At 45.5% G+C, this 20,924-nt stretch overlaps 1 protein-coding gene across 2 annotated transcripts in view; it reads left to right on the top strand.

Annotated features, from left to right (window-relative positions):
* p115 (General vesicular transport factor p115) overlaps positions 1-20,924 on the top strand; it is a 764,785-nt gene that overhangs the window by 301,961 nt on the left and 441,900 nt on the right. For both annotated transcript variants that reach the window (XM_068380069.1, XM_068380070.1), the window contains exon 8: positions 6,859-7,088. In XM_068380069.1, coding sequence (XP_068236170.1) covers positions 6,859-7,088 — 230 coding nt within the window. The remainder of the gene's footprint in view (positions 1-6,858; positions 7,089-20,924) is intronic.

Raw genomic sequence — 20,924 nt, 5'->3', positions numbered from 1 at the left:
GTGGCTGAGAAGGGGACACTTATTATGTACTGGAAGAAAATACAGTTTACAAAAATGGAAGAAATGTTTATTTTTAGAGAAAAAATAGTGAGGAGAAAGTACAGGTCTCCAACAACCAGAAGCAGCGACCTATATATATCCAAGCAGAGCCTCTTAGGATTCAATCTAGAGAATGATATACAGTAAATATAGAAGTATAAATAGTATACATATCTTGGCTAAATTCAAATGTAATTTGAATGATTGCGTGCATCAAGATCAAAAGGATTATAAAACAAGGTTGCACATTGGACCTGACTACATTCTCATCTCTACACCAGAAAGACAAAAAAAAAAAAAAAAAAAAAAAAAGTGCTAGACAAAACTTACAATCCTCAGTGATATACAGTATTTCATGGTTATTCTACCCCTCTGAAACTGGATAAGAGGCGAGACCAGTTATAATCATATTTTGAGGCCCCTCCTCTTGATTGGAGAGTCACACACACACAAAGAATAAGATATAACATATAAAAGCCCCTTTTCAGGATAAAGCCCTATCTGATTTGTGATGCAAATTTTCTAATTGTTAACATCAGGACAGAGCCTTTCCGTTTAATGTAGATATTATCCAGAGAAAGTTCCAGGCATATGATACAAAAAACTTCAAATTTAAAAGAGAACCCCATAATACTGTGGTTCAATATCTGAATGAACAGTCAGCTGGGTTTGGACATTGACAGCACTTACATTTGGCTGCTGCTGAAACCTTTTCTATGCCACTTTATGTTCACTTGTTTCTGGGGACAAGTATGTGAAACACTATCCATGGAAACTCTGTGTCAATATGTGAAAAAAAAAACAATTGCACTATGATGGGACAACATCTGTTAGTGATAAGAATAATCATACAATAACACATATGGTTAAAGTTGCTCTGACTTTGGCATAATTCTTGGTCAGTACTCTCACTGTCACTATTTCTTTTTTCACTGTAATACTTAGGAGTCTCTAGATTGCTCCTTTTCCAAGGATTTTATGGTTTTTCCTGGATAAACATGTAGATCAATAAACTATAGTATTCAGTCTCATTTCTTCTTTATTGTCTAGTTTCATTTGCTCTTAATCTTAATTATATCACAATGTAGTAGGGCATGCTTGAATCACTCATCATTGTACGGGAAGAAGTCATAACAAAAAAACAGGTTTTGAGTAAATTTTCTATTGACAACTTCATCTAGCCTATAATCCCTGCTGGGTGCAGGGCACCGCCACTGTAATGAAAAGAATTCTTTTAGAGATGGACTGTAGATCAAATAAACAATATACAAAATTTATGAAATTGAATAATGCATTATACAAATACATTTTAACCTAACTAATGATAATAAATAATAAATCTAGAAATAATTTTATTTTTCATAACTATTTCTCCACAATGTTAGACCAGAAGCATTACCAGTTCAAGGTGCTGTGTTTCAGTCTTTCCACAGCACCCCAGGTCTTCACGAGTGTGTTCGCCCTAGTGTCATATTCGGCTCACAGAGTAGGCATCCGTCTCCCAAGATACTTGGACGTCTGGCTGATTCTAGCAGACTCGGAGGCGGTCCCTCTCCGCCACCGAGACAAACTTCTAAGGTTTTGCCAGGATCTAGGGATCATGGTAAACCTTGAGAAGTCTCATCTGCTTCCTTCTCAAGAACTGGTTTACCTGGGCATGCGTTTAGACACCCTAAGGCACAATGCTTTCTCATCGGACGAAAGGATTGAGAGGCTGAGGAAGGTAGCACAGACCTTTCTCAGACGGGAAGAGCTCCCAGAGCAGAGTTGGCTTCGCCTACTCGGTCACCTGTCTTCTCTGACCCAACTGGTTCCCAACAGTCGCCTCTGGATGAGATCTCTCCAGGGGCACCTGAAATCCCAATGGAATCAGTCCAGCAATTCCAGGGATCGTCTAGTCCACATAGGACTAGAGGAACGGTCGAACCTCAGGTGGTGGCTGGCAGATCTGAACCTCTTCAAAGAGGTCGACCTCCTTCTTTCTCCCATGCACAGAGTTGATGCTCTTTTCAGATGCATCAAAAGAAGCTGGGGCCCCACTTGCTGCACCACTACATTTCCGGCCAATGGTCTGAATCAGAAAGGTACCAGCACATAAATCTCTTAAGAAATGAGGGCAGCCTTCCTGGCCCTTAATCAGTTCCACCAGGTCCTGGGGGGCACTCCGTGGTATTGATGAGCGACAATACCATGGTAGTATCTTATCCAAACAAATAAGGTGGTACCTTTTTGCAGCAGCTGTGCCATCTTGCAGTAGAGATATTCAGATAGGCAGAAGACAACTCGGTGACCCTATCAGCTTTCTTCATTCCAGGCAAACGGAATGTGCTGGCAGACAATCTGAGTAGAGTGACTCGGGTAATGGGCACTGAGTGGTTTTTGAATCCTCTAGTAGCAAACAAAGTCCTAACTTTGTGGGGTTCCTTGACTCTGGATCTGTTCACAACGGCCCTGAAATTCAGGCTCCCGTTATACTGCTCCCCAGTCCTGGATCCTCAAGCTCTTTGACAAGATGCTTTCTAACAACGGTGGATAAACCTGGACGCTTATGCGTTTCCCCGTTCTGTCTGATGAGAAAAGTTCTCAACCATGTACGAGCAAGCAACAACTTGTGAATGACTCTAATAGCTCCGCTATGGCATCATGCAGAGTGGTTCCCGGACCTCCTGCAACTCCTCTCGGCGATATTATTATTATTACTAGCCAAGCTACAACCCTAGTTGAAAAAGCATGATGCTATAAGCCCAAGGGCTCCAACAGGGAAAAATAGCCCAGTGAGGAAAGGAAATAAGGAAATAAATAAATGATGAGAAAAATTAACAATATTTCATTCTAAAAACAATAACAGCGTCAAAACAGATATGTCCTATATAAACTATTAACAACGTCAAAAACTAATATGTCGTATATAAACAATAAAAAGACTCGGGTCAGCCTGGTCAATATAAACACATTTGCTCCAACTTTGAACTTTTGAAGTTCTACTGATTCAACTACCCGATTAGGAAGATCATTCCACAACTTGGTAACAGCTAGAATAAAACTTCTAGAATACTGTGTAGTATTGAGCCTCATGATGGAAAAGGCCTGGCTATTAGAATTAACTGCCTGCCTAGTATTACGAACAGGATAGAATTGTCCAGGGAGATCTGAATGTAAAGGATGGTCAGAGTTATGAAAAATCTTATGCAACATGCATAATGAACTAATTGAACGACGGTGCCAAAGATTAATATTAGATCAGGAACAAGAAATTTTATAGACCGTAAGTTTCTGTCCAACAAATTAAGATGAGAATCAGCAGCTGAACACCAGACAGGAGAACAATACTCAAAACAAGGTAGAATGAAAGAATTAAAACACTTCTTCAGAATAGATTGATCACTGAAAATCTTGTAAGATTTTCTCAATAAGCCAATTTTTTGTGCAATTGAAGAAGACACAGACCTAATGTGTTTCTCAAAAGTAAATTTGCTGTTGAGAATCACATCTAAAATTTTAAAAAGTCATACAAATTCTAAGAAACATTATCAATACTGAGGTCCGTATGTTGAGGAGCCACCGTCCTTGACCTACTTACAATCATATTTTGAGTTTTGTTAGGATTCAACTTCATACCCCATAATTTGCACCATGCACTAATTTTAGCTAAATCTCTATTAAGGGACTCACTAACCCCAGATCTACATTCAGGGGATGGAATTAATGCAAAGAGAGTAGCATCATCTGCAAATGCAAACGGCTTGTTTTCTAGGCCAAACCACATGTCATGTGTATATAGTATGAAAAGTAATGGGCCAAGAACACTACCCTGTGGAACACTGGATATCACATTCCTATACTCACTGTGGTGCCCATCAACAATAACTCTTTGAGATCTATTACTTAAAAATCAATAATAATGCTAAGAAACGACCACCCACTCCAACTGTTTGAGTTTGAAAACAAGGGCCTCATGATTAACATGGTCAAAGGCAGCACTAAAATCAAGGCCAATCATACGAACTTCCTGACCACAAACAAGGGATTTCTGTACTTCATTGAAGATTGTAAGAAGGGCATCACATGCTCCAAGGCCTTTATGAAAACCAAATTGCAAACTAAGGAGTAGGTGATTACATTCAGCAAACCTATTAAGACGTTTTGTCAGAAGACTTTCAAAAACTTTAGATAATATGGGAGTTATGGAAATTGGGCGGTAATCAGTGGGACTTGAGCTACCACAAACACATATACATAGAGGAGTAACATTACCAATTCTCCAACAAGTGCTAAAAGCTCCTCTTCTTGCTAACTTGCACAAAATAACAGTTAACTTTGGAGCTAAGAAATCTGCTGTCTTTATAAAAAACAAAGGAAAAATACCATTTGGGTCTACACCTCCATAACCTCAAGGTCCATCAACAGAGCTTTAATCTCACGAGATCGAAAAGCTAAACTAGTTAGTTTAGCCTCAGGAAAACAGAAATGAGGAAGTTCAAGTTTTTTATTACTCTGTTTACTGTTAAAAACATCAGCCAAAAGGGTTGCCTTTTCCTTTGGACAGGGAGTGACTGAGCCATCTGGTTTAAGTAAAGGAGGAACTGTTGCAACTACACCAAAGAGTGCAGATTTGAGGGTAGACCACCATTTATGTTCCTGAGTTGTACCAGAAAGGGTTTCTTTTATGATTAAATTGCATTCTTTTTCAGTTGAGGCATAAACTCTCTGAGCAAAAGCTCGAAGCTGAGTATAGTTTCACCAGGTCAAATCTGATCTGTTACCCTTCCAAAGGTGATAGGCCTCCTGCTTCTCCAAATAAGCATGTCTACTATCATCATTGAACCACAGAGGGAACTCCCTCAACGGCACGACCTGCTCAAACAACCTCATGCCAACATTCACCACAGAAACGTAGCTTCGCATCGGCTTCACGCTTGGAGACTGTCCAGCACCTCCTTACACAGAGAGGCTTTTCGCAACAGGTTGCATAAGAATGGCTGTAAGGAGTCTGAGGTGTTACTCATAAAGAACAGCAGTAGCTTGCCCCCGTGTGCAGGCGCTTTTCGTTAGCACGGGGAAGGTCAAGAGGAGGGTCACTAGGAGTACTATTTCCTCTTAGATCAGGAAAGTGATTGAGAGAGCTCTCAATCCAGACCTTCCTCCTTCCAAACAACCCAGAGCTCATGATGTCAGGGGCATTGTAACGTCCCTGGCGTTCAAGAAAAACTACTCTGTGGCGCAGGTATGTGGAAGCGTCCAACAACCTTCACCGCCCACGACGTGCAAGATGTAACCCACAGGAATATGGAGACCTTTTCCATTGGTCCTTTGGTGGCCGCACAACAAGTGATTTAATGCCTCAAACTCCTTGATGGTCAAGTAGCAAAAGGTTGATGGCTTAGGTTACCTTAGTTCCCCCTGGGGAAAACAGCACTGCAAACCTCAGCATAGCTGACCTCACCTCTCTTCAGGTAAGACTCATTTCCCTTGTGCATCCTAATTATATATATAATGCTTTGCTACATCCCCAATATCTCTTGAGGGAGGGTATGGGGTAAGTCTTAGAACTTTAGGCTTGTACTCAAGCTCCTACGTAAAGACAAGCCACGTTACTGGTTGCTCTCGTGCACAAGCTTCTGCAGACCGCCACCAGTACGTTACCCTGTATCGGCACTTGATTTTAGCGAGGTTAGGGTTCCTTCTACTTTGATCTCAGATCAAGATAGAGAGAACCACGGGTCATAGCCAAGGCCAGTTGGTAAGGACTTCCTCCCTCCTAAGAGTAACTCACCCCTATAAATATCTAAGGGTTTGTATTTGCGCCGGAACAAATAACAAATTTAGAGATAATTTGTATTTTTCCTAGCATACAAACCTGAAGCTATTTGTACAAATTGACCCACCATCCTGTCCCCAAGAAGTCTCTCCAGAAATCAAAAATGGTTACTCAGCTGAGGGGTGTGAGTGAGCGGGGTAGCTGGACTACACCACCCCTCACTCACTAACCAGCAGATGTGGGTAGTTATCCCTCTCTAGAATTGTCTTGGCTTGTCTTTCAGCGGTAATGCCCATATAAATAGCTTCAAGTTTGTATGCTAGGAAAAATACAAATTATCTCCAAATTTTTTATTTAAGAATTTAGACAGATGTCTTAGTGAGTGACTTCTGCTTTCATCACAGAGTTTTGCTTGGCCCACTAGTTTGATGCCGTTGCTAGCATTTAATATCATACATAAAATTATTGAAACATTAATAAGATCAGAGATATTCCACTTCTGAAGGGCACTGTACGTAAGGCTTATACTACAAAATATAGCATAAACATATGCACTGATAAAAAAAATGAAAGGGATAAGGCGTGACCTTAAAATGTTGATATTTATGACTGGAATACAGTGGTAAGATCATGTAGCACTATGAACAAGAAGTCAGTAGAGAGCTGTGCTTTTCAGAATCTTTGGAGTAGGCCAAGAATTCAAAGATTGAGATGGTTTGGACATGTGATGAGTAGGAATGAGGAATAGTTTGTTAAAAAATAACACTATTGAAGTGGCAGGGGGACCTCAAGAAATCTTGGAAAATGGTAATCCTGTAATCAAGATAGAATAAAATGGAGAGAACTTATATCTCTTGTAACCTGTAAATGGAAGAGCTTACTCAGAAATGTGTATAGAGGTAAAAGTAGCTTAAGCTTTTATACTTTTAGACAAGATTAGGGATGTTATTGTATAGTCTTAAATTTTATAATGTTGATTCTTCCTCCTTTATAGTTTTGCACTTATGAAATACAGGTGATGTATGTTTTCTGTCACAAATTTTTTTCTTTTTTTCATACAGCTTGTTCAAACACTGGTTGCTCCACAGAATTCAGCGCAGGTAGTTACTTCATGTCAGAAAGTTATGAATAACTGTGGTCTGTTACAGGCCCTAACATCCTTATTAATGGCTTCTGGAGTTCCAGTTGATATATTAACTGACACCATAGTTACTGTGTCAGATATGATAAGGGGTTGTCTTCCAAACCAAGAATTCTTTGCAAATATGATGGCACCCTCTACTCCACCCAGGTCAGACAAACAGAAGTTTTATCTTACATAAGTATTGTTGTATGTTATCTTCGTCTTCTGTAAAATTGTTAAGATTTTCATTAAGCATATAAAATACTGTAATATATATTCAATAGCTTAAGGGGACCGTCCGCCATGGGGTTTTGACATAACTTTCAGAAATCGAAAATAGTTTTATTGCTTCTATGTATGCGTAAACATATCGTACATGCTCCCCAGAAGTTGCAGCCAATTATTTTTACAAATAACGAAGATATAGCGGTCTTTAAATGATGACGTCATCCTTACTGTGTCGTCTGCATGACTGAGTTTGACAAAATCGTCTTTGTGTGTTATTTTTGCATATCTATAGCGATTTTTCACTTATGTTTCGAGCTATCGTACGTCTGGCAGAAATGGAATGCATTGGTAGAGCGTAGATGAACGAAATCTACTCTTACGAGAACAGAAGCCAGAGTTACCAAACGATTTTAGAAGTTATAATGCATGTGTTTGTTTACTTGAAGTTCGTATGTACATTGTGTTTTCACAACGTCCTCGGGAACTTTATAGCAAGGCCAATGTTACCCAAGGTCATAAAAAGAACAAACAGTCAATCACTTTTCTAAACAATGAGGATATAGCGGTCTTTAAATGATGACGTCATCCTTACTGCGTCGTCAACAAGACTGAGTTTGACAGAATCGTAGTTCTCTCTCTCTCTCTCTCTCTCTCTCTCTCTCTCTCTCTCGAATTATCTAAAACTGCCATTTATACAAATACTATAATTCTCTCTCTCTCTCTCTCTCTCTCTCTCTCTCTCTCTCTCTCTCTCTCTCTTATGTTTTGATATATCGTACTTCTGGCAGAAATGAAAGGCATTGGTAGAGGGCAGGAATATGAAAACTACCAGCTGCGAGAACATCAGCAAAGTTTCCAAAGACATATAGAAATTATAATGCATGTGTTTATTTACTTGAAGTTCGTATGTAGATTGTGCTTTCACAACGTCCTCTGGAACTTTATAGCAATGCCAATGTTACATAAGGTGATAGAAAGAACAAAAAGTAAGTGGAGAACAAGAAAAAAGAACCAAGAAAGAGGGAAACATGAATAAGAGTACAGAGCTGAAACCTGCTAACTAAAACACTGGCAACAAGGAGAGATCGCTGGCAACTCTAACATAGGAATAGTAAACTGAGAGTTCAAATACCTCGTTTAGGGTGCATTTATGTAAGAATAAACAATAAAAGTTATCATAATAATATTACATGTATTTTGATTTCTTTAACAAAAGAAGCGGAAATGTGTTGCAAATCTTTGGGAGCTCATAACTCAAAAACATACTTATTCACACTTAGGTACATTTTTCTCGCTTATTTGTTGTTCGATATTAGAGAGAAAGATATCATTGAAAAGAAGAATAAAGATCCCACAATTCTGTCAGACAAAATTTTTATTTTCTTTTTATATTTTTTTTCACGATTATTTTCCGTCTAGACGAGGAAAAAAAAATAAAAATTTATTAAAAAAAACCGAAAGGAAAATCAAAATTCTGTCTGACAGAATTGTTCGGTTGATAGAGTAGTTTTTATGGTATAAGTTTCAATACAATTGGTATTATAGTTGTGGGGAAAAATGTACCTAAATTTTTTTTCTAAATCATGATTTTTGCTAATAAATCCAAAAGTTTTTTGATCAAATGACTTGAAATTTTTATATGATGAAGGTATTATATATGTCTAAAACATATATAGAAATGGTGTAATTTGGATCATTAGAAAAAAAATATGGCGGACATGGCGGACGCTCCCCTTAAGTCCTATATAATTTTTGCATTATCAAGAATATTTACTGTACAGTGGTACCTCTACATACGAATTTAATCCGTTCCACAACCGACTTCGGATGTAGAAAATGTTCGGATATAGAAACGAATTTTCCCATAAGAATACATTGAAATAGGATTAATCCGTGGTTGAGCCCAAAAACCTATGATAACTCCTTAATAAATTACTACACATAATTACACATGACAATATGCATTCTAAATTAGATAATAGACATGTAAAAAAGAATAATTATCAAGAAATAATAAATAAGAAACGGGTTTTTAGCGTCACTTTACCTTAGAAAGTCCAGCGCAGGTGTTGGTCTTGCTACGCAGAGAGGAGACGGACGGGCGGCGAGGAGGTAGAGAGGTTGACTACGATAAACGTACACTACCGTAACTTATTCTAACTTACACTAAGTGAACTTTAACCTAACTTAGCTTATTTTTTTTTTATTTTATATTTTATATTTTTTTTTACATTTTTTTTTCTTTTTGATGATTAATTTTAATCACTTTCACTCTACACTTAAAATTGATTGAATTTTATTCTCTTCAATCTTTGCCGTTTTCTTTGTTTCACTTTCTTTCGCTTCACTCTTTGCCGTTTTCTTTGAGCCACTTCCTTCTTCTTCATCACGAGTTCGCTTCGTAGTTTTTTAAAGAAGCTATCGATAGAAAGTTGCTTGGTACAGCTTTTCAGAATGTTTCGAAAATAAGTTAGGGAAACATCATCAAACTGTGCAACTACACGACAAACCTGCAATTTCTTTGGATGGTATTTGTCGATGAAGTCGACCACGTCTTGATATTTTCCTAACACCTCTTTTATTTGCGGCGAACCAAACACATGTTCTACCTCCTCGATCCCTTCCTCGTCATCACTCATGGGCTCAGACATAGCATGGAGTTCCTTGAGCTCCTCTGTAGTAAGTTCGTCGTGATGTTCTTTTGCAAGTTCACTCACACGGACGCCACGCTCATGCTTTTCAATAATTCCTTGCTTTACTTCTAAAGAAAGCATTTCCTTATTCCTTTTCTCACCACTACCACTACCACTTGCGAAACTAAGCCTTTTAGGACCCATGATTTACGTAAAATACCGTAAAAGGATGAACGTAAAAAATCCCGATTAAAACACACTTAATAGCAGAACGCACAAGGCACAACCACACAAAGCCGACGAGAACAGAGGAATGTCCCAAGCCACGCTAATTGAGGGTCCCTCCGAGGTAGAAATGCTGCCTTCTATCGGCGGAAATAAAAAATACATCCGGCGCTTTGAGTACCATCTGATACGTGCACGGGTATTGTTTACTTCGGGTGTCGAAAAAAAATTCGGGTGTAGAGTATGAATGTGTTCGAATTGTACTTCGCGTGTCGAAAAATTCGGATACAGCCGGTACGACGAAAATTGCTTACTTCGTGTGTCGAAATAAAATTCGGGTGTAGAGTCGAAAAATTGCTCAAAGTTTACTTCGGATGTTGGAAAATTCGGATGTAGATACGTTCGTGTGTAGAGGTTCCACTGTATTATGTTTAGGGTTGTTAGAATAAAAAGATATTTCTATACACCTCCAATCCAATGATGTTCATATTGCTTTTTCTCGAAATGCCATTTTAACCAACATTTATCTAAAATTTTTGGAAAATTTTAAAATTTTAACATTTTCTTCCCCTTCAATAAACACATTGTCTTAGTAAAGGAAGGAACATTCTAGCTGTAAGTGGTATCGGACGCTCCAGTCTATTTGTCTCTTCAGTTTCTCTGTCAACACACTTTAATTCAGACATACTGTAGATTGTTAAAAAATGATATCTCTTGGATTTGTTAATAGTTACTACATGGAGTGGTCAAGTGCATTGTTCCTGTAAAGTCAAGATCTGGATTCTCTGTGTATCATGTCGACAGCAATAATGTTATTCAAGTAGCTGCTGTGAGAAAGTGCTTGCCTCGTGGTCCCTTGTATGGAAAGTATGTTTCAGGTGTATCCAATCAAGTTAGACATTCAAAGCACTAAAGGGAACTTGCTTATATCAGAGAAAAATCCAGGGAAGATTAGGCTCGTTGACTATGGCGGAGGATGATGACGATAATGAGACCTCCACTTTTAATAATCACATAATAAGCCACTTTCCATAGTGATGAGCTTCAAACCTTTTGCCATCTCTAGCTTCCTTTGTTAATTCAGTCCAGTAATTCATCTCTTAAAAGTGGTGATTCTGATCATAACTGCCCGATTGCATTACCTAACCTTCCTGCCTAAGTTGAGTCTAGTGTCACTTTTTGTAAGGGTTCTGAAAGTTTGCTGCACTGTTTAGATGAACCTCAAATTTTCAATTCTTTATCCCCTTTTGCTACTAAACCCTTGCCTTATTGCAATATTAGTCTCTATTAGACAAATTGATTATAAGGCATAAGAGCGAGTTGGTAGTCAGGAACCTAATATCCCTCCACTTGCCAGAGTAAGCGCTCCTAAACTATCTTGCATTACGTAGGTGGATGGCATGGCATATCATATGATACCCTCAATTCTTGACGAGGTGAACAAAATTTGAACTAAACTTAACTGTTTGCTTTTTTTAATGCTTAGACATGCTGACTTGTTTAAGACTCACCTGTTGCATAATCTTGTCTTAGATTCCAGATTGGTTTCCTCTCTTAACCCCATCATTGCGGCTCTTAACCCTCGGACACCCCTTTAAGGGTATACTCGGTCGCGCGCGACCCCGACTCCGAAAAAAATTCAGGAAAAATTTAGTTATGCATCAATCTGTATTGTTTGACTTGCTAAAAATACTTCAAAGAATGCTAAAAACTACTGAAAATATAAATGATACCCATCTACAAAATAACTTTGTTCCGTAACCGAAATACAAACCACGCTATTTACAGAGGGTTTACCTTTTAGCGCAGCTGAAATGACGAGCCAATAGTTTTAACGAGGGTTAATTACCCCCGCGCTAGTTAGCGGGGGGTGGGGAAGGGTAGCTTGCTACCCCTCCCCCCTCCACACACCGGTGACTTGCTTCACTTCACTTTTGGCTCGGCAGTGATCAGACGGGTCTGCTCATCGCCCTCGTGACAGCCTTTAATTTTCTGCTTTTTCTTTTCAGCGTGTGTGTTGGTTGGAAGTTGACCTTCAGTTATTTCTTTACAATGCGTACATGCCCTGGAGTTGCCGGTCGTCCTTGTGGGACTTTCATGTCGGACGTAAATACGGATCCGCACACCCTCTGCCCTCAATGTCGGGGCCGACGGTGTGACCAGGAGAACATGTGCCGTGAGTGCAGGGAGTGGTCTGCCTCCCAGTGGGAGAGGTTGGGCCGTCGGCGTAAGAAGAAGTCCAAGAGAGACCGTTCTCCTCCGGGGTTAGCCTTGAAGGAGGAAGGTTCTCGGGACTCTTCTTCCGCCGCCCAAACCTCCTCCGAAGCTCCCCCTCGTCCGCCTCCTAAGGAGAGTCGGCCGAGTGGGAGCGCAGGCCCTTGTTCTGTTTCCCGACCTTCAGTGGGGGGAGAGGGCGTCGCCTCCCATAGCGAGGCGGTTCCCCCTCCTCCTCCGGGGGAGGTTATTGATAATGCCTTATCCAGTGATGATCTTTTACAGATTTGGTCGTCCCTGGGGCTTAAGGGCTTGCCCTCCAGGGTCGCTCTTATTGACCTTGTCTCGTTGGGGGCCGCTGTTAAGCAGTCGCCGGCGGTAGCAGAGGTAGACCCTCTGTCTATTGTCGACGTCGTGGTGACAGAGGCCTCCGACGTGGCTGGACCCTCCGCCGCAGGTGCTGTTGCGGGTGATGGTGCTAAAGGCTCTCCTCCTCCTTCCGTACATCCTTCGAAGGGGGAAGTGAGTCCTTCGGTCTCGGCTGCTGCTCCGCTTCCTTCTGAGGGAAGTGCTTTAACGGAGACTCCCCTTCGGAGGACCGATGGTCCCGACGATCTTCCCCGAGGCCGCCTCCGCCGTAAGGCTCACCGTCCGCTACGCCACAAGGGCCTCCCTTCCCCTTACAGGGGGACTAAGAGGCGCCTTTTTGGGTCTTCATCCTCCGGGGGGGACTCTCCTCGTCAGCCTCAACCTACAGCTCCGCCCTCCTTGAACCTCTCTGCAGACCGCTCACCATCTCCTGCCAGATCTTCGCCTTCTGGAGAACTCGTCACCCGACGGGCAACGGTACCTTCGGGGCTAAGGGATGCTTCCCTTACGCGAGCAGTGCTAGTGCACAAGCGCTCTCCTGCTCGCCAGCGCTCTCCTGATCTTCAGCGCTCTCCTGATCTTCAGCGCTCTCCTGCTCGTCGAAGATCTCCTGCTCGCCAAGACACTCCTGCTCGCCGACGCTCACCTGCACGTCGGCTCTCTCCTGATGTTCGCCCCCCTCGCCAGCGCTCTCCTGCTCGTCAGCTCTCTTCCGAGCATCAGCGCTCATTTGAGGACCATCGGCCTGCGGTCTCTGACCACCCTTTAGTTCCTGCTGAACTCCCTGCTCACCATCTGCCTGGTCCTGTGGCTACGCAGCATCGTGCTGCGCATGTGTCAAAAACACATGTTCGCCAACGCGTCAGCGATCTCCCAGTTCCTGCTCGTGAACGCACCGCGCCACCTGTCCTTTCTCATGACACGCGTCGACCTTCTGCTCGCCAGCGATCTCCAGCTCGCCAGCGTTTACCTGCTTGCCAGCGCGCACAGGCGATCTTAGTATCGCCTATTCAACAGCGACAGCTAGCGTGCCAACGTTCTCCAACGCTCCTGAAGGAACATGGTTCGCCAGCTTCTAGCTCGCCATCGCGCGATCGCCCGCCTGCGCATGCTGCTCGCCATCGCTCGCCATTGCACGATCGCCCTCCTGCGCATGCTGCTCGCCATCGCTCGCCCCTGCACGATCGCCCTCCTGCGGATGCTGATCACCATCGCACCCCATCACGCGATCGCCCACCTGCGCATGCTGCTCGCCATCGCTCGCCATCACGCGATCGCCCTCCTGCGCATGCTGCTCGCCATCGCTTGCCCCTGCACGATCGCCCTCCTGCGGATGCTGATCACCATCGCACCCCATCACGCGATCATTCACCTGCGCATGCTGCTCGCCATCGCTTACCATTACGCGGTCATTCACCTGCGCATACTGTTCACCATCGCACGCCAGTGCGTCGACATGCCACATCGCGCCATCGCCAAACTTGAGCGACTGCACTCACCAGCTTGTCATCGATCGCCTGTGGATCTACATCGCCAGCGATCTTCCTCACCTACGCGGCAGTGCGTTCCCTCGCCGTCGCGCCAACGCTTGCGTTCGTCGCCTCGGACACGCGTTCATTTACCTGCCCACCCTCGCGCCCACTCGCCTGCGCGCCCGCTCGACCGCTCGCCTGCGCGCCCGCGCGACCACTCGCCTGCGCGCCACGGCCGCGCCACCACCTGCGCGATCGCTCGCCCGCGCTGCCGCGCGACCATTCGCCTTCGCGCGACCATTCGCCCTCGCGCGACCATCGTTCGCGGTGAATTCCGCAGCCGGTGGTGGCAGCAGGAACGCGTGCTCCTAGACGGCACTCGGGATCACCTCCATCCAAACACAGGTTGGTAGTGCAGGACGAGGAGAGTTTAGTACATCATTCTTCCCCACCTTCTTCTCAGGCAGGTACCGTCGTGTCCACTCCAAAGGATCGCCCGATCCCTTTCCCTTTAGCGAGGATTTCGGACTCTGTGTCCTTGGAGCAGCAGACTTGGTTTGGTCCTCTGGCACGGGCGTTAGTGAGTGTTATGAAACCAGCACTCGCCGGCCAGGGTAACAAACCAACGGCTGTCTCTCCTACGCTGAAGAGAAAGAGAGGAGTGGACTTCGTGGTGACTTCCCCCAGGGCGAAGTTGGTTCCCAAGAGGTCGGTCGCGAAGGTCCCTTCTCCTGCACGAGTACTCTCTCCTTCTCCCGTGGACGAAGCCTTTCCGTCCTCAGGTGAGTCCAGTGGGGCGGTAGTCTTCCCCTCGGCACCAGGGGGGAAGACTTCGCTTCAGGCAGGAGAATCGTCTCGTGAGGAAGGGGCCCCTCGAACCTCGTTGTTGGGATCCTGTATCCCTCCCAGGAGGGAATCCAAGGATTCCAAGACCGTCCCTAAATCCTCTGCAAGGATTCGTCAGGAACCCACGACTACCCAGGGGAATGTCCACGTATCACCCCAGGAAGAGAACTTAGCTGCCAGCCCGCAGAGGAGAACAGCAAGAATCAGAACATGCCTTCTGGCAGGTCCTAAGCCTGATAAGGCAACTTAACAGGCTTACGGATCCAGTCATCGCCCCCCGTGAAGGCAAAGACACGATTCTGGATGAAGTGTTTGACGTTCGGAAGGCCCCTAAGACCAGTGCAGCTCTGCCCTGGTCTCGGGGGCTGAAGAGTGCCAGGGCTAGGGCCAACGCTCAGCTCGCACTTCTTGCCTCCTCCAGTCGTTCCACTGCCGGGAACAAGCTCATCCCTCCTCCTCGCCTCCAGCAGAGGAGGTATTTCGAGATCCTGGGTGAGCACAACCTTGCTCTTCCTCTCCATCACTCTGTGGAGGAGCTGGCGAAGGGAGTTCCCCTTGAGAAACTCTCTGCCCGGCAGGTGTTGTTCTCGGCGGCAGAGATCCTTAACCACGAGAAGGTCGCTAAGTGTGCCATGCAGGCCACTTCGTGGCTGGACTTCTGGCTAGGATCTCTGGGCATCCTATTGCGATCGGAGGACTTGTCCAAGGAGACCAATAGGAAGGCCCTAGAGACCTTCTTGCTCTCGGGCACCCGCTCCATCGAGTTTTTGGCGCACCAGGTTACCACCCTGTGGGCCAACTCGGTGTTGAAGCGTCGCGATGCTGTGTCCGAGAGATTCCATCCGAAGGTTCCCCCCGTAGATGTGTGTAGGCTCTGACATGCTTCCCTTCTGGGGGAGAGCCTGTTTGAGCCTCAAGACATGGAGCGAACGGCTGAGAGGTGGAGGAAATCCAGCACGGACTCCCTCCTCCACAGGGCCCTTATAACTCGGCCCTATAAGCCTCCAGCCCCGCCACAACAGCAGCAACAGCCTCGTAAGGCTCCCAAACAGGCACCGGCAGCTAAGAAAGTGGTGTCTAAGCCCCAGCCCCAGCCCTTTCCAGCCAAGGTCAAGAGGGGCGGTAAGTCCTCCAGGGGAGGCAAGACTCCTAGGGGTGGCGGCCGCGGCCGCAAGCCCTAGGGGTGGCAGTCCCCCTGCCTGTCCACCTGTGGGGGGATGCTTTCAGCGTTGCGTCCGCAGGTGGCAGCAACACGGGGCCGATGCTTGGACGGTCTCTGTGATCGGCCGAGGTTATCGCGTCCCGTTCACAACATCTCAACCTCCCCTGACAGAGAATCCAGTGTCGTTGAGCTCCTATGCCACGGGATCGGCAAAGGGGCTGGCCCTTCAGGCCGAAGTCGAGACCATGCTCGAGAAGGGTGCTCTCCAGGAGGTCGTGGACGGCTCCCCAGGCTTCTTCAGTCGACTCTTTCTTGTAGAGAAGGCTACTGGAGGCTGGAGACCCGTCATCGATCTCTCAGCTCTGAACAGGTTTGTCAAACAAACCCGGTTCAGCATGGAGACAGCAGACACGGTCAGACTTGCGGTGAGACCACAAGACTTCATGTGTACACTGGATCTAAAGGATGCGTACTTCCAGATCCCAATCCATCCGTCTTCCAGGAAGTACCTGAGATTCTGCCTAGACAACAAGATCTACCAGTTCAAGGTGCTGTGTTTCGGTCTCTCCACAGCTCCTCAGGTGTTCACCCTGATTTCATCTTGGGCCGCACAGGAACGGCATTCGTCTCCTTCGTTACCTGGACGATTGGCTGATCCTAGCAGACTTGGAGTTGACCCTTCTTCGGCACCGAGACAGGCTTCTGGATCTTTGCCAGGATCTGGGGATCGTGGTAAACCTCGAGAAGTCCTCTCTGCAGCCTTCCCAACGACTGGTTTATCTAGGCATGCTAATAGACACCAATCTCCACAAAGCCTTTCCATCAGCGACCGGATAGCAAGGCTGAGGAGGGTGGCGGAACCCTTCCTCAGGCGAAAAGAACTCCCCGCCCAATCGTGGTTGCGTCTCTTAGGCCACCTATCCTCCCTGGCCCGTCTGGTTCCAAACAGCCGCCTCAGGATGAGATCCCTTTAATGGCGGCTCAAGTCCCGGTGGAATCAAGGATCCGATTCCCCGGACATTCTGATCCCAATGGGGTCTCTGGAACAGACGGACTTGCGGTGGTGGCTGGCCGACGAGAACCTGCGGAAGGGAGTGAGTCTTCTCGTCCTCCCCCCGGAATTGACTCTGTTTTCGGACGCGTCAAAAGAAGGGTGGGGGGCGCACGTTCTGAACCAGAGGGCCTCAGGCCTTTGGTCAGAATCAGAAAAGTGCCTACACATCAACCTGCTAGAATTGAAGGCCGTCTTTCTGGCTCTTCAGCAGTTCCAACGGTCCCTGGCGGGTCACTCCGTGGTGGTGATGAGCGACAACACCACGGTAGTGGCTTATATCAACAAGCAGGGAGGCACTTTTTCGCAACAGCTATCCCATCTTGCAGTAGAGACTCTGAGGTGGACCGAAACCCACTCGATAACACTGTCAGCTCGCTTCATTCCTGGCAAGAGGAATGTGCTCGCCGACAGTCTGAGCAGGGCTTTGCAGATAGTGAGTACCGAGTGGTCTTTGGATCCTCAGATAGCCAACAAAGTCCTGACTTTGTGGGGTTCCCCGACTGTGGACTTGTTCGCAACAGCCTTGAACTTCAAGCTGCCCCTGTACTGCTCACCAGTCCCGGACCCCAAGGCACTCTGGCAAGATGCTTTCCAGCAACGGTGGGACAACATCGACGTGTACGCCTTCCCACCGTTTGTCTGATGAGAAGGGTGCTCAACAGGACCAGACTATCGGTCAACTGTTCCATGACTCTGGTAGCTCCGCTATGGCATCACGCGGAATGGTTTCCGGACCTTCTGCAACTCCTGACGGAACTCCCAAGGGAGCTTCCTCCACGACACGAGCTTCTCAGACAACCCCACTCCGGCGTCCCTCACAGGGCCGTAGCCTCGCTTCGGCTTCACGCCTGGAGACTATCCAGCGTCTCCTCGCGGAGAGAGGCTTTTCGCAGCAGGTTGCGGAGAGAATGTCTCGGCACCTGCGAAGGTCCTCTGAGGGAGTCTACCAAGCAAAGTGGAGAGTCTTTTGTGGTTGGTGTCGTGGAAGGGGTATCTCTCCACTCGATGCCACTATTCCAGCAATAGCGGACTTCCTCGTGTATCTGCGAGAAGAAATGCGCCTTTCTGTCTCGGCAGTGAAAGGCTATCGCTCAGCCTTAAGCTTGGCCTTCAGATTGAAGGGCGTGGATATTTCTTCATCGCTAGAACTCTCTTTACTCATACGTAGCTATGAGCTTACCTGCCCCCAGTCGGAAGTGAGACCCCCTCCTTGGAACGTGGTTCGAGTCCTCAGGTCTCTTAAGAGACCTCCCTTCGAGCCATTACGCCAGGCCTCCGATCGCCACCTGTCTTGGAAGACGGCTTTCCTACTTGCCTTGGCTTCGGCCAAGCGAGTTAGTGAACTTCATGGTCTCTCGTACGACATCGCCCATTCAAGGGGATGGGGGGAGGTAACGTTCAGGTTCGTCCCTGAGTTTGTGGCCAAGACTCAGAATCCTGGAGTGCCGGATCCTCGGTTCGACTCTTTCAGGATCGCGAGTCTCCGTTCTGTAACAAACGACCCAGACCAGCTGCTACTATGTCCAGTGAGGTGTCTGAGGCACTACTTGAAGAGAACGGCTGCAGTCCGTCCTCATGTGCGAGCTTTGTTTGTGAGCACAGGCAGGACAAAGAGGAGGGTCACCAGGAACACCATCTCAGCTTGGATTCGAAGGGTTATCCACCATGCCCTGAATCCTGACCCTCCTCCGTCACGTCGCCCTCGGGCCCACGATGTTAGGGGTATTGCTACATCCCTGGCCTTCAAGAGAAACTTCTCTGTGACGCAGGTACTTCAAGCTGGGGTCTGGAAGTGTCAAACGACCTTCACAGCCCACTACCTGCAAGACGTGACCCACAGGAGCCTCGATACGTTTTCTATCGGCCCTATGGTGGCTGCACAACAGCTGGTCTAACATCAGGCTCCTTTTTGGACAAGTAGCAGTAGGTTGAGGGCGTTGTTACCCGGTCTTAGTCTGCGTGAATGAAAGAGTATGTCTGACCCTTACTTCTTTCTTCATTCTCCCCTCTCTTGGGGAAGCAGCATCCTGGTCCTCGCATAGCTGACCTCGACCTCTGCAGGTAACCCATGCTTCTTTGTGCTCCTAGTATTAAGCTTAATACTGTTGCGTCTCCCATACCCTGACGAGGTGGTATGGGGAACGTCCTATCCTAGAATTCCTATCTGAAGGTCTCAAGGTCAACTTCATAGGACGAGTCACACTCTCCTCCTCACACTGCTTATGTATGCCACTCGTTCCTAGCGATGCTAGGAACTTGTGAGGTACAGGGGCTCCCTCTCTCTAGTGCTGCTCACTGAGGGATCGAGCCCCCGGGCAAGCCGAAGTCAGTAAGGCTGGGGACTTTCCACCCTTCCTAAGGGGTAAGTCACCCTCTGTAAATAGCGTGGTTTGTATTTCGGTTACGGAACAAATGACAAATTCGAAGATAATTTGTATTTTTCCTAACCATACAAACCTTAGCCATTTACACATATGTGCCCGCCATCCCTGACCCCCAAGTCAAGTCCTACCTCTAAGTGAAGTGAAGCAAGTCACCGGTGTGTGGAGGGGGGAGGGGTAGCAACCTACCCTTCCCCACCCCCCGCTAACTAGCGCGAGGGGTAATTAACCCTCGTTAAAACTATTGGCTCGTCATTTCAGCTGCACTAAAAGGTAAACCTTCTGTAAATAGCTAAGGTTTGTATGGTTAGGAAAAATACAAATTATCTTCGAATTTGTCATATTTATTGGAAATATATTAAAAATTTAAGTATACAAAAAAAAGACGACGTAAGTATTCACAAAAAATAGAAATATACATATACACATAAATCCCTTATGGGACACCTTCTTAGATGGCAAAGCTACAGCGTGTAATTGCTGGAAATGAGTTGGACCCATAGAAGTCAAGATCTGAAATGAAAAAAAAAGGGTAACTTTCTTTTGGCCAAAATAATTTGTCCAAATTTCATGAATTTTTTTGGGTACCCAAATGAAATAGGAAGAGGCTAATTTTTTTATAGAATAAACTCATATTATCCTAGAACAGAAATACATAATAAAATGTGCACTAAGATGTAATTTACTGTTATATCAGGGGCGAAATCTAAAGGTCATTTTTTGACGGCCTAGTTTCACTATGTAAATTTCTTATGAAAATCATTGTATCTCCTACAAAATATGATATTTATGCATTAAAATATACCAAAATATCACGAATTCTATACAGAACAAGAATATATAGAGATATGCCAACTTACCTTTCGGGTATGTCAACAAAATGGCCGCAGACCGCAACAACTCTTACAGCCCAATCTACCACTTGAAATGAAGAATGGGGTTGCAAACTCCATATTATCATCAACATCTCTTTTTAACTCCATTAGAAGTGTGTTGATGACATCCATGCCGAGGGAATACTGCCTGCTGGCCATTATTGAAGATAAATTCAAAATAAATAGAAAAAAATCAAATTTGCAAAAAATAAAAAAATTCAGAAATTAGCATTTGAGGGAAAATGGACCTCATGGCAATATATGGCATCTAAGCCAAAACCAATGTCATGCAAGTGATAGACACACCATCCATCCACACTTTCCAACTATAATGAACCAAACAAGTATCAGCACTGTTCGACAATTTATAATTATGTAATAACTTTGCTGTTTGATCACTTACCCCTATAAAGGTATGTCAGGGTCGAGGTCGACCCCTGGGGGGTAAAAAAACTGGGAAGGAGGGAAGTTAGACGAAAATCAGTCCTAAAGCAGACAATGGCATGTAGACTAGTCACCCCTTGCAGGTCGATCACTTCCATATT

The sequence above is a fragment of the Palaemon carinicauda genome, chromosome 9, assembly GCF_036898095.1.
Source record: "Palaemon carinicauda isolate YSFRI2023 chromosome 9, ASM3689809v2, whole genome shotgun sequence".
NCBI lineage: Eukaryota > Metazoa > Arthropoda > Malacostraca > Decapoda > Palaemonidae > Palaemon > Palaemon carinicauda.
This window is presented reverse-complemented; position numbering and strand designations above follow the sequence as displayed.